A 14,740-nucleotide genomic window follows, 5' to 3' on the forward strand; every position below is an offset into this window, starting at 1 on the left:
TTCTTCTATGGCAAGGTAAATATTAACTTTTTTTTGGTTAATGCAATTGCAGGCAGAAGCAGGAATCAATGCACAAATGTAGACAAGGCAGCAGTACCTCAGAGAAGCAACCGGGGCAATGGTCTTTAACATAGTGAAGGGATTTGTAAAGTGAACATACTGCAACACTACTTGCTTTGTTGAAGTATAACCTTCACTGAGTACCATCATGGGGAAAAATACAAACTGACAGACTGCAGAGGAAAACAAGGCTAAAAATATACTAAATATCAAAATCATTTGTTTTTGTATATAGATAACAATAAACAGTTTCACTGGCAGCTGCAGTATTACTTTAAAGGGAAATATTCAAGACTAGGCTAGTTACTCATCTATCAATGATAATTTGAGACTTAAAAATCCTTACAGACTATAGGAAGGAAGGGACAGACTAAAGAGATCCAAAAGGATTTGCAAACAGCTGAGAGTCCTGTTCTGGAGGAAAAGTTAATAATAACTGAGAATTTTTACAGCAATAAAGAAGAAAGAAGCAGTAAACTCCTGAAATCATTCTTATTGGCATTTAACTTGCATAGGCACTCACCTCTCTATTGATTCATCTGCCCCTTTTATATTTATGTCTCTGATCTTTAAAGCATCCTGCAACTGTTGTTCACTAGTGGAGAGCTCAGTGCTGATAACAACCCGGTGCACTTCCCTCAAATGGCCAAAATATACTTTTACGTGTCCAAATACTTTAGAACAGAATTCACAGCACACCAGTTTCTTGAGTCGACCTTCACTGTGATGAAGCTTCATGTGTGTGCTTAGACTTCCTGAATGAATATATGCTTTACGGCAAATTCGACAACTGTATGGTCGCCTGTTTGTGTGTGTGTTCATATGGTCCTGAAGATGGTGTTTAAACTGGAAGTTGTGGTTGCAGACATGGCACTTATGCCACATCTTAGGTACAGTAGAAAATATATTCCTACACAAATCACTTGGTTTAGCAGAAACATCTTCACTCTGTTTATGACTTAAATATTTATTGGGAAGTGAATTATTCAAATAAGTGTCTTGTTTTACCTGGTCAGGAGATTTGGACCCAATTATGGCTGCAGATGTTAGTGGAGCTAAAGCCTGCATAACAACAACAGGTTTTGGCCTAATACTACGGTATTTTTTTACTTCATCTCCCTTTCTGTGTTTTGGTTCCTGAGGATCAACTTTTATTTTCTCTTTACCTTCTCTAAACTTATTAACAATGCGCTTCTTTCTTTTGGTCTGAAAGGCCAATATATCATCTGGGATTCTTTGTTTTCTGCCTCTTCTCTTCAAGGCTGCAGCATTCAATTTCTTTGGATTATCAACATCTACTTTACTTGCTGGACAGAGGGCATTTTCACACGTGGGTTGTTTGGAGACTTGTGCAAAAGATATAGGTAACAGTTTACCAGAAACTTTGCTAGAAACAGTTAAGGTTTTCACCAAAGATGGCATTTTTTCACAATCAGACGGTTGCACAGGAGCAGCAGCATTTGCAATGTTAGAATTTGGTTTAGATTTATAAAACATTGTTTTTTTCATTCTTGAATAAGGCAAAATAGGCAGTTTTCCTTTTGGTGTAGAGGGAGTCAATTGCACAGGGTTGCCCAAAACAGCTGGTGACAGGACAGTGACAGAGTTTGCAGAATTCACTGTTTTTTCTTTAACTTTCTCACATACAACAATTGAGCTTCCTGTGGTTTCATTTGCTGTTTCCATAGAATGTAAGTTTAGTTTCAGTGGATCACTTACACCCACTGGCTTGGATAAAGGTTCCTTAGCTGCAGATGGTTCTGACACATTAGCTTTAGCAGTGTCCGTTTTGCTCAATAAAGGAGGTTCAGATTCGACATTGTTGCTTTCGCTTAGCAAAGTAGCAACTGTAACTTCAGTTGACCCCTGATCCAGTAATATCATTTGTTCAGATGCACGAGTCATAGATTGAGTTTCAGAATGGTCTTCAGTAGAGGCAGTCACTGGTGGCATCTGTGATGAAGTCCGTGTCTTGACAAGAATCTTGTTATGTGTACCTGAAGCAGTGGTTTGAGTTGTTTTTTTGTCTATCAGCAATTTGCTTCTTAGAGATTGATACCTAGGAATAGGAAGTTTGAGGTTTTCAGAAGGGGACATGTTTGACTGATGGATTTGCTGGGTTAGTGCAGGAGTAACCTGTGGCAAGGCCACAAGAGAAAAAGTTCCTTCATGACCAGTAACTTGCATCAGAGCATAATTTTGTGTTGGCACTATAAGTGGTTTAGAGCTTGCAGCTCTAACAGTACTTTGCTCAGGCAGAGAAGGCTGAAGACAAGAAACCATTTCTGATGTTGTAACTTTTAGTACCATTTTTGGTGCGATGGTCCTAAAGTGGCTTTTATTCTGAAAACCTTTTCCACTTTGTATCGTCCCGGAAGAGGATTTATCTGCAGCAATGAAATAAAATATACAAATATGTATGACAATGCCGTCATAAAATTAGTTTATCAAAAAATAACTTAAGAGTTTATGTACAAACTTATTACATATATGAAAGATATTTAAACAACCACTAACTGAAGCATGGAGTTGGAGTTACAGGCTTTAAAGGATAAACTGAAAAACTAATAAACTTGAGAAATAATACATTTGGTTAATATTTAGCTCATACAAACAAAAATATTAGTTCTTCTGCATCTAATCTAGCCCTTAAAGCAAATTCTTTCTATCCAAGTCATACAGCCTCATATGTTTACATCATTTTTCTGCATTAGAAAAGGATTGTTCCATTATGCCACCAGTAGTAAAACTGCACATAAGAACATAAGAATTGCTATTTCCTGGGTCAGACCATATGTCCATCTTGCTCAATATCCTGTGTCACGGTGACAGAGAATGGATGCTGAAAGGGATAGTGAACAGAGTATGATCAGGGTTTTCCCCACTGTTCTTCTCTCACTTGCAGCCTTCAGAATTTAAGATCTAGGTCCCTAGGAAGTTCTAATTCAGAGGCTGTATTAACTCCCTAAAAGATATTAGTAATAATGCAAGTGGTAGTAGAAGACGAGGTTTGGGTATTCTTACTATTTTGTCATGAATCTCTCTCAGAGCAATGCATTTAGAATAAGAGTACATTTTTCGGGTATAAACACACCCATATTAAGCATACTTTTCTGAACAAGTCATGCAATCTTGCAGTTCTTCTGTAGCGTGGGGTTTTTTGGACATGGAAGAACCTCAACTGATGAAAGGTTTTTAAAAAAATCACCACTATATAATATGCTAACATGCAAGAGAATGACAAGGGACTTGGAATAAAATGTACTATCACAAAAAACACAACTGCATTCATTTCTACTTTCTCAGATGATACGCAGCTTGGCTGCACAGTGTAAAGATTCCCTTGAAAACTACTGCTGTAGTTCTATTCCCTTGCAGGACTCAGGGCTTTTTTAAAAGCTTTTGTCAGAATTTCATGAAGTTTCTACTTGCTCTTATAATTAAAGCATTTTTAAAGCTCTGACAGAGAACCAAAGAAAAACATGCTGATAAAAATGAATTAAATTACAAAAAAATCCAAAATGTTAAAACATATGTTAAAATATATGGGTCCGCAGAGAGCCTACCTTTCGCACAGTTTATGAAAGGATATTTAACATGCATTTTACTGCATCACAATCACTTCATGTAACAGCCAACTGCTCATCAATAAACACTGTCTCTTATACCTCAAGTTGGCAATTGCTGAAACTACAGCAGGATCTCCCCCTCATTTTCTAGGAATGAGGGAGAGTAAAAAAAACAAACCCAAAAACCCTTCAGCAATGATCCCAATATTCAAGAAATGCTGAGAGCAGAAGAAAATATGTTGGGGGAAATTCAAGATTACTAGAGGTATTAAGTCAAACAGAAAACATAAACAATTAAAAAAAATGTGGAAGGTTACAGAGTACACGCAAAAAAAGGAACTGAAGCTGTTTACTATGGCAGTTTCTGTTCTTTATTATATACACTAAGAACTCTGTATTAAAAATGTACATACAAAATGTTGAAGATAAATATAGGCCAATTTTAAGTTTCTTCCAGTACTGCTAGCTCCAACAACTTGATATTTATGTTGGATGTTCTTCACGTATGTTGAACACCTTACAGTTTGCATTGCAAGTTACATACATACATGAGTATGTGGATTAATGTAATTAATCAGCCAAGGCACATAATTCTGAGCTGTAGACTGGATACTGAACTTGAAAGCTAATAACATAGGTCAAAGTGACTGTATTACTTAAACATAGTAAATTTCCAGGGAATTATATTTTCCCTTAAGGACTGGAGACTGCTTTTTATAATAGATTATCCTTACTAGATAGTACCCTTTCAAGGTTTCTGGGTAAAAATGGGAAGAGGTGCTATGAAGCTGTGAAGTCACAATGTCATCCCTCCCAAGAATTGGGGGGGTCATCTTATACAAAAGTTTGACCAGTTTGTTTGGTACTCCAGAAAATTTGGCAGCTCCTTCTAACCAGGGGTCCTAGAAATCTGTTTGCCATGAAAAAATGTGGAATTTGTGTTTTTTACAGCGAATTGTTAGAATCGCCAGAAAAAAAAAAAAAAAGAAAAATATGTGGGAGCCAGTGGTTCTCATGGTTGCTGCAGCAGCCTGCCAGAGGCATAGAAACCCCCAGCAAACAGGGAAGCAGCCAAGATGGTGGCTCTACCTCCTCTGCTGATTGGCTGGGAAGGCTGCCCATCATGAGGCCCCACCCCTCGCTGCCAATCAGCAGCAAGGGGTGGGGTTGCATAAACAGCAGCACTCTCAGGCAATCAGTGGCAAGGGGTGGGGCCACTGCTAGGACCCCTCCCTCAGCCAATCAGCATTGTGGAGGCTCAGCATAGAAAAACATGGATTCTTAAATTTTTATCAGATCGTTTTGGCTTTTTAATCAAAGAAAACTAGGATCCCTGCTTATCAAAGTCCAAATGCAGTGGCTTCCACTCTCCTTTCCCTCACTTTCCTTCCCAGCTCCTTAGGTCTCATTGTTTTTATTTTCTCAAAATCCCATTCAACAATTGGCATAAAATAGAGGTGCTCAACCTCTAGCCCAAAGACCAAATGCAGCCCGTAGAGCTATTGCACCTGGCCCACGGGTCTCCACATGGGAAGTGGCAGCCATTTATATGACCATTCTCCCCTCTGCCAAATTGCCAAACTCCAAGCCACATGCCACTTGTCAGAGCTGGGCTGCAGCCCCTCCCCATGTTGGAAAAGGCAGCACTTCTTCCCACCCACATCTGGATAGGAGCCAGGCATGTCCCTACTCTCTCCCCTCTGTGGGTCCAGGCCACACTCCCTTCTTCCATGGGGCTGGGTCATATTCCCTTTGCCAGAAGGGCAGTGTTAGGGTCAGGCTTTCCCTGCCACCCTCATGGGGTGGAATGATGACAGCCAAGGCCACCCCAGGTGCCAGATCAGGACCACCTGTGGCCTGCCTCCCCCACTCCCTGCTCCCCTCCCTGTCCACCCCCGTTACCCTACTCTGCTCCTCTGGGGCAGTCTGCAGCAGTGGTAGCCCCAGCTCAGTCTAACCAGGGAGAAGCAGCAGGAGCACCTGGCCAGGCCAGGCCAGGCCAGGCCAGGCCAGGTCAAGGCTAGAGGGAACAGATCCAGAGCAAAAGATAAGAGGGGAAGGGGAAGCTGTGTCAGATGGGTCAGCAGCAGGGGGAGCAAGGGTGGACACAGGTACAGGCACAGGGGGCACATGGTGGGGTTGGAAGTTCCCCCCTGGCTGCATGTCCCCTCCCCTGCCAAATGAGCTATTTTAGGCAGCAGCTCAGCTTCAGCCCTGAGCCTGGGGACAAAACTAGAGCTGAGTCACCACCTGCCCTAGGAAGGTCTCAGATCCAAGCTGAGGGTTATTTTTCTCCATGCTAACCATGTGTGGCCAGGCACCTCAACTTGAATTCAAGTATATACGGTAAATGAGCATCAGAAGCTTGGAAGTCTCTCTTGTGTAGTTACTTTCACATTGACTCAGCAGACACTTAAGTAGCAAAACCTGCTTTTACCCTGTTTCCTCACTTATAATTCTCAGCAGCTGGTTTCTGGGGAAAATATACATGTTTGCATTCAAGAAAATATGTTGTATACCTACATACACAACTTAACATAAATATGGATCATGTAGAATCGTTCTTCTTGCCTTCACTAAAACGGCAGTGTAGGCACACGAAATACAGCTATTCTAAATGAAACCCAAGTTCAATTGCCAGTTCTGTAATTGGCCCGCTAGGTGGCCTTGGGTAAGCCACTCCCTTTTCTGTGCCTCAGTCTTCCCATCAGTAAAACAGTAATAATAATGTTGATCTACTTTGAAATTGCTTTGAGAACAAATTGATGAAAAGCACTGTGTAAGAGCAGGACATTATTAAATAATGCAGACTCTTAGTCTGAAAACAGTATGTCACAAGGTTGTCTTTTCTGATAATACTATCTATGAATAGTATAAAAAAATTAGATTGATTGTCTGCATGAAGTCAATGAGTTAAAAACATTTTTGAACTACTACTGCTAGAAGACATTAGTCCCAGGATAAGCAAAGCACATTTTCTTGGTAACTCTTGTCAGTTTCAATTAGTTCAATTGAAAAGCAGTGAGAAATAAGAAAAATGTTTTGCTTTTTATTACAAAGATTGAAGTCCATCTCATAGTAACTACTTACCCTAAGTGCACAACTGGACCAATGACAGAAAAAATGAATCAAGAGAATGACAGGCTTTGCTTTGTAAGGAAATGAAGAATGTAAGGAAATGAAGAATTTAGATTTTGGGTAGGGATGGATGGAACAGTTATACTGAGTTAAGAGTGAGGAGCACTCACTGCACACCATGTGATTTACAGCAGTTTAATGTGGCTGCTCTATTTCACAGTGGATGCATCTACAAAAGACGTTTTACTTCACAGTAGACTAATTTACTGTGCAGTAAAGTGTCACTGTCTACACATGCAGGCAGTTATTGTGCAGTAAATTAGTCTACTGAGCGGTTAGTTTACTACCTGCAAAAGCAGGTAGTAAGCTAATTATGCAGTAGGTACTGCACAGTTGTGCATGTGCAGAGGCCAACCAAGACCAAATTGGCTCTCTGTCAGCCACACCAACAGAAGGCCAGACTCAGGCTTGCCCCAGAGCCATGGGGCAGAGAGTTTCTCCAGCCCCATGGCTGGGACACCTCTTTGCCTGCCTCAGCCTGGGCTTTAAACCCCTGGCCTGACCCCAGGGTCTGTGCCACCTGCTGCCTGCCCCTAGTCATCGCATCACATTGTGGAGCAGCAGCTCCATGCTGGCTGCAGCAGGTCCATGGAACCTGGTGGTGACCCCCAGGGCCTGTGCCACCATCTGGCTGCCTCCCACCCACCATGCCCCTGTGCTACAGGCATGTGCCAAGGCCTGGAGTCTCTGGTAGAGCCCTTGAGAGCATCCTGGGTGACACCACAGGCAGCATCCTAGGGCCCCAACTGGGCACAGGGAGAGATAGCTGACCTCATTGCACTGTGGGGTGATGCCAAAGTGCAGAGCCAGTTTGCCCAATGCATGCACTCCAATGCCCACATACATGAGACCCTAGCAGGCCTCATGAGGGAACAGGGGCATCAGTGGTCAGTGTGGTAGTGCTGCATAAATGTCAAGGCCCTGAGGGCACAATGGGTCTGTGTCACTGACCACAACCACCGGTCTGGGGCTGCCCGCAGACCACACATGGCAGGGGCCTCTAGAGAGGCCTGCTGTGGGGAGAGTAAGGGCATCACTAGCTCTGTGTCCCAGCCGGGTGGAAGCCCCTTGCTCCCTACCCAAACTGGTGTGGTCCTGGCACCATGAGAGCAAACTGCCTGGCCTACAGAGGTGAAAGGGGGGATTTGGGCTGGAGCAGCCATAGCAGCTGCTGCCAGGAGCCAGAGCTGGCCCAACCTGGGTAGGGGATCAGGATGGCAGGCAGGGCCCACCCAGCCAACTTACCATGCTCTTTGGACACCTATGCACACACAAGCCCTGATCTGAGGCCATGCAGCGCACAGCCCCTTGGCATAGTACATGCTATCTCTGAAATGTTGCAAACTCTCACAAACAGCCTCTCTCAGGGAAGAAGTACCAGCTGCCTCCAGGGATGTGACCTCAGGGACACCACCAACCTTGGCCAGTGCCCTCTGCATTCACCATCTCCAACAGCGGTAGACACAAGACCAGATCCTTCTACTGGACTGGCTGGTCACTGTGGTGGAGAAGCAAGCCTGACATGCTGAATGTCATGAGCGAGTGGAAGAGAGACCACGAGGACTGTGCATTCTGGGACAAGCTCCTGGCCCTAGAGGAGAGGCATGTCACCCTCCTCGAGAAGATGCTGGATGTGCAGGAATGGCAGGCCGCCATGGTGGCCCAGGCAGTGGAGGCCACGAAGGACTATTGGGTGCTAGACACCACCTTTGTCCTGGCAGTCACCTTCGTGCTGCCCACTTCCCAGCCCATGGTCCCAGCCCTGCCTACCCCCGGCAGCCACTTGCAACCCAGTAACAAGCCCCACAGTGGGCTTGGACTGAGGTGCAGTGCCACCTGCAGCAGCCAGGGCCCCCTGCCCCTGCCCCCACGCCGGGCCCCCCCTGACAATGTTCAACCAGGTGCCGTGAGGCCCCTGAGCAGGAGCTGACAACAGCAGGGCCAGTACTGCATGCAGGCCATTATGGAGGAGGGGATGGAAGGGATGCAGGAGGGGAATGGGCAGCGCAGCCAAAGCAGTAACCGCCTTCACCCCTGGGTGAGACCCCTGTCTGTGGCTTCATCGCAGTATCCACACCTGTGGTGGTGTGGGTCAGAGGCTGGGGTGCAGGGCGCCTGTTCCCCAATCTGCCCCATGGGTATCAAACAGTTATTGCATGTTGTGCACAGGATCTGCAGAGTGTCATACAGGGCTGTGCCAGGAGGCTGCAGACTGCTCCGGGCCAGAAAAGCATGTGGCCAGGGAACACCACGCAGGGCTGTCTTTCAAAGAGTGCCTCTGGCACCTAGGCAGCTGCGGCCTATTTAGGCTTACTATACAGTATGCCTAAATAGCATTAGTTGCATGTGTAGACATTAATTGCATATTAGGCACACATGCAATCTAAACAAGTGGTAACTAAGCCTGGGCAGCTTACCTCTGTTTAGATTGCATGTGTGCCTAATAAGTGGTAACTAAGCCTGGGCAGCTTACCTCTGAATGAAACAACTTCCACATCACCTCAATTTAATTTTTGCTTACCGTGAATTATACCAGACGTACAAAACAGATAGAGAAAATGAATTTGACATGTGGTGTGCTCCTCCACCTTTCAATCCAGTATAATTATTTTGTCTGCCCATCCCCAAACAGAGCGCTGCATATTTTATTAAATTTGTCTTGATTTTCCTTACTGTTTTGCTGACTTTAAAAGAAGCAATCTTTAGAAAGAATACATAACTGAAATTCAGAAGAAGAATTTTATACCAATCATCAATATTAAACCAATGTGAGTCAATGCTAGCTAGCCAGTTCTTTTTAGCAAACTTCCATACACACTAAATACCTGTGGATACTCTCTTTCCGGAGCAAGTTTCTTGTGTTTGCTGACACAGCATAGTTTGTTGGACACACTGTTTCTCAGCAGGATTAGCATACAAAAAAACACCACCTGCAGAAGTGCTTCAGTCAGTTATAAGTAGGTCCCAAGACAAGAAATACAAAAAAGACAATATAAAACATTATCTTCCAGTTATTGCATTAAGAAAAACTACTGCTTCTTGGTCTTTGCCATTTTTCTAGGCTCAAATAGCACTTTACAAACATATATATTAAATGCTAAAGACAAGGTGATAGTTTAATAAACAAGTAATGCTGGTTAATGTGGTAAACAGACAAGATGATTTAGTTTTAGTGTCATGGCATGCAGTCAACGATACCAAAACAAAAATGTTCCCAGTAAACTGAAGTTTCAGTGGTTTTAAGAAAAGGTCTCAAATACTGGGGGGCTAAATGCAGTGCCATTTTATACTTCAGATATGCACAAGTTATATAGATTCAACACAGAATCCAGCTAAGTATATTCGCAATTGGTGGTTCTGATGCCTGACACTGACCATTATAAGTTCCTGTGTTCAGTTGTCTGTAACTTTGCCAAACTCAAACTGCTTAAGCTGAAATTTTCCAGTTTGCTGCAGACTGAAATATCAGCCTAAATGGTTCTACCATTTCCAAAGAGGTCGCTAGGAGAAAAAATTTAGGCAAGCTGTTCTTTGAACAGATCTAGCACCCACATGTCAAGGAGAATGGAGTTAAAATATGGCAGGCCAGCAGCCTTTCCTGCAAATCTATCCAAAACTGGCTATATTAAAAGATCTTCAAAATTCTTCTCAGTAGAGCCTTCTTAGATTTTAGTACCTAAACTTACTGAAAATCCCATTCACACTGGGCATGATTTAACCTGGGGCTGAACAACACTTTCCATGCAACTGCAGCTCTACATTGTCATAGATCTGGATTTGTCTGAACTGAAAGCACGGAAACTGTTTCTCTTCTAGAAATCTAGAACTAAAAGTTAGCCAGAGACTGGAATGAAATACACAAGAAGATGGGGACCGAGAGACTGGCATGAAAGCTGGAATTAGCAGAAATGTAGGATGCGTTAAAAACTGGTTAAATGGAATACTAGTAGAGGCAGGCTTGAAAGGGAAAGTATTGGGCTGCATGGAACTGGAATCTGACATTCTCTCACATGTGTAATTTAAAACAGGTTAGAAAAATAAATTCAACACTAAACTTAGCATTATAGCATAGGGCTGAAACACCAAGATGCATCACTAACGCAATATTGTTAAGATACAGAAAGTACATATATGTGTAGAAAACAGGATGAAGTCAAGATCACAGAGGGAACAGGCCTTGGATAATTTGTTAAAATTCTACGAGTCAAAAATAGAAGTCTCTTGAAGTTAAACACAATTACCTTTGAGCATGAAGATACACTGCAGGCTGAGGCACTCTTCAGCTGCGGATACTCTACCATTTAGAATAGCAAGGACTGACTTGCTTTCAGTCTGTAACGGTGACTTTTATTAATTTTTTTAAAGAGACTGGAGTGATAGTGAATGGCAGGGAATAATGTAGCAATGGGGAACCAGCAGGACGCCTTTAGTGTTCACTTCCAATCCTTTTATCCCAGTGGTTCTCAAACTTTTTTGGATCAGGGGCCAAGTTTGGGCCGGGGGAGGCCGAGTGCAGCCCAGCTAAGGGGCTTTGGGAGTATTAGTGATTGTGGATGCCATCTGTGAGGCATGGGGCACGGTATAAGGGGAGGTTTGAAGCCATGTATTTGACCTTGGCATTAGGGCAATTAAACAGGCAGCTTCCCGCCTAGGAACAACTTTAGATAGAACAAAGAAAGTGTGTGGCAGGCGAGGCAGGGGGGTGGGCTGCCCTAGACAGATGGGTGGGCCAATGTTCGGACTGGCCCCAGGATGGCCCACTTGTTACAACATATCAAAGGTATTACAGTTCTGCTCCCAGTTCTTATGCTCATTTCCAAAAACGGTCCTGCTGACTTTAAATTTTGTCTCAGCTGAACAAACTGCTACTCCAACAGACAAGCCCCAAGTATACAGGAATTATTTTAGTATGATCACAATTCAAATGTTTAATTTTTATTCCTCCTGCATCAGTCCAGTTGTTACACAAGTTAGAAAATCATCTCTGGTGATTTGTGAAGACTTCTATGGGATACTTACTTTAGGGGGGACTTTTATGGATGAAGCCTAACTAAAGAGACAAATATGAATCATCAGTCACTGAATGCATAAATATACTGTGCCATCATAAATATGAATTAAATATAATTTTAAGTGACTCCTGAGCATTACATTCCAAAAGGAACACAATCTGGATTTGATTTTTTTTTCTGTGAATACTGCCAGTTGAGGTTTCTGAAGATAAGCCCCAAAACACAGATAGCCCTAACAAATAATTAATTTCTCATAAAGTAGATACAAGTTCTCTTTTAAAAAATGTAGGATTATTAAGATCACAACAACCTCAGCAAAATTCTAAGACATGATATGCTTAATAAATGTGGTAATTAATAAACAATATTGTTCCTGAACTACTTGGAAACAACAGTGACCAGGTCTGATGGGAAAATGAAAGTTGAATTTTTGAGAAACTATGCAGAAAAAGGTCAAGTGGAGCCATTTTATGAATAAGTCATGAAATCTTTCCTATGCAGAAACTTGCCTCCTTTTCAAATAGGCTGAGGATAAAATCTTCCCATCTTTATACTGACTAAAAAGAGTGCAAAATAAAACATGTGTGATGCTTCAAGTACAGCTTGATTATGTTCCTCTTGCTTACAAAATAGTTTTTAGATGCAGATTTCCTAGAACAGACAATAGCAAGAAGAGGACAGGGGAAATTCTTTGACATTTTATAAAATATCCCTTTCTCTATGACATTTAGTAGCCATCTGTCTAGTGTAGAACCAGTTGAGAGGACAAAGAAAATGTTTATAAATTACCACTTAAGCTTAAATATTCCTGAGGCAGCAAATATATATTACATGAAGTTAACTTTAGGGCCACTTTAGGGCCGAGCGTGGACATTTGGTTGGTTCCCTGGGGACAACTAGCAGTGGGATACCACGTGCCGCCACTAGTTGTCCCCCGGGAACACTTGTGTCACATGCCCTCTGGTGGAAGGCAGGTTACTGTGATGGGATAGGGGACCTGGCCCCAGCAGCTTTACTTGGGGTTCTGGGGCTGTAGCAGCAGCAATGATCCTGGCACTTAGAGGCTGGCCAGCAGCCGGGGTCAAACCCCCCCCCGCATTTCTCACTTGCAGTGTGGAGAACAGCTGAATGTGCAGTATGTGGTGCCGCAGACATGTCTGCAGTGCTACATACCACGCAGCTGCACTTGTCTGGATGCGGCCTAGGTGTTAAAAAAGTAGGATGACTTTTGTACTGCAAGCCGGGAAAAATGCTCGCTGATTCCATATGAACAAGAAGGCTAGAACTTGACTGTTAGACTTGGCTTGACATTTTGGGAATTTTTGCTTTAATACTTATTTCAGGACTTTATCATCTCTGCTGGAAGGGCTAATCTGCAGAATGCGTTGTTAAATTTGGATAAGTCTTGGAGAATCTTTTTCGAGGGATTTTGCATGGAGTGCAATTCCATCGAAAGCAGGTGACTTGACATCTGAATGCAGCATCTGTATCCAGAACTTTTATATTTATATTTTCTATCCTCCCCTTCTCCTTTTTGAATTTTCAGATGAACATTTAATTGGAGAAAGATCACTTAACTCTGGCTGAGATTATGGAGGAAATTGTTACCTGGAGCAACTCTGTTCTTTAATAAGCAAATTAAAGGAGTTCCATAATATTCCAAAAAGATGCATTCATTTTTTTTCAAGGTTATTTTGAGCAGCTACAACGCACATTATAATTAAAATCTAGCTGGAATAATTTGCAAGTAGCAAATTTAAGTGAGATTAAGGGTTTTTACTATGCACTTACTGCGCATTAAACTACATTAACGTGCAGTACCGTGTCTTGTGTAGACGCGCCCACTGGGTAGACTGATACAAATGAGCTCTGCACTACAGTAATTGAGGTAAAATGAAAGTCACGGTTGCACCAGGATGCAATGTGAGGGAGATGACTGTATACCTTGGTCACACGTGATCATATAAAATACAGTGGTGAAGCGTGCCTAATATAGGATCTAGTACGGGCAGACAAAATACAACCCATGTGGCCCACCAAGCCAATCCACCTGGCCTGTGGGGCCCCTAAAACATTTAGAAAATTAATGATTATCTGCCCCTGGTTGCCTGTCAAAGATGACAAGGCCCTGCCAGGGGCAGCAGGATGCAGAGAGAGCTGGCTGCAGGACCTAGAGGTGACAGGGCCCAGAAGACATAGCAGCAAGACCCACCCAGCCCCACCCCTCTCCCCGCACACCGTCAGCCCCCAACTGCAAGCTTCTGTCTAGCAAAAGCTTCTGGCCTGGTGACCCTGGGGATGGATGTTCCCCCACCCTTGTGCAACTCAGCTAAGAAAGCAGGGGGAAGGAGAGGACCACCAGCAATTGTCCCAGTCTTTGGGGCCAGGCTGGCTCCTGCTGCATGCTACAGACTGGAAATGCAGCCGGGAACTATGTGGTGCTGGAGCAGCTGGTGGGCAGGTGGGGGGATGGGGAGAAGTGGTGACAGGCAGGATAGTGGGTAAATGGTGGCTGCAGTGGCTGCAGGTCAGGAGGAGTAAGTGGCAGCGGGTGGGGGCACAGTGACAGCTGGGTGGGAGTGCAGGGCCTACACCAGTACACCAGGGCCAGCATGGGCCAGGGCAGGGCAGAAGGACGATGGAGCCCGGCCTGGCTCTGCCCCTCTCCCTGCTGGCACAACTCAGCCTGGCTCCACAGAGCCTCTTCCAGCCTGCGCCCTGCACTCCTGCCATCGCACCCCAGGGCCCCACTGGCCCTGGCGCCAGGGCACTGGTGAGGGCCCCACACTCCCGCCTAGCTGTTACTGCACTCCTGCCCACTGCCACACATCCCCACGTGCTGCCACTGCAACCGCCATTTCCCCACTTTCCCATCCACTACTACCACTTCACCCCACCTATGCACTTACCTGCTGGCCGCTCTGGCACCCTGTGGCTCCCCGCCGCCTAGCCCGATTGCAG

At 44.0% G+C, this 14,740-nt stretch overlaps 1 protein-coding gene across 5 annotated transcripts in view; it reads right to left on the bottom strand.

The window, feature by feature from the left end:
* The window catches only part of ZNF438 (zinc finger protein 438), a 155,102-nt gene that overhangs the window by 53,288 nt on the left and 87,074 nt on the right, over positions 1-14,740 (bottom strand). For 3 of the 5 annotated variants that reach the window (XM_025208493.1, XM_025208494.1, XM_006027295.3), the window contains one exon: positions 584-2,447. In XM_025208493.1, coding sequence (XP_025064278.1) covers positions 584-2,447 — 1,864 coding nt within the window. Of the gene's footprint in view, positions 1-583; positions 2,448-9,592; positions 9,665-14,740 lie in introns of those variants that run through there. The other 2 variants (XM_025208495.1, XM_025208492.1) reach the window with 1 other exon arrangement.

This window comes from Alligator sinensis, unplaced genomic scaffold (genome assembly GCF_000455745.1).
Source record: "Alligator sinensis unplaced genomic scaffold, ASM45574v1 scaffold309_2, whole genome shotgun sequence".
In the NCBI taxonomy this organism is placed as follows: domain Eukaryota; kingdom Metazoa; phylum Chordata; order Crocodylia; family Alligatoridae; genus Alligator; species Alligator sinensis.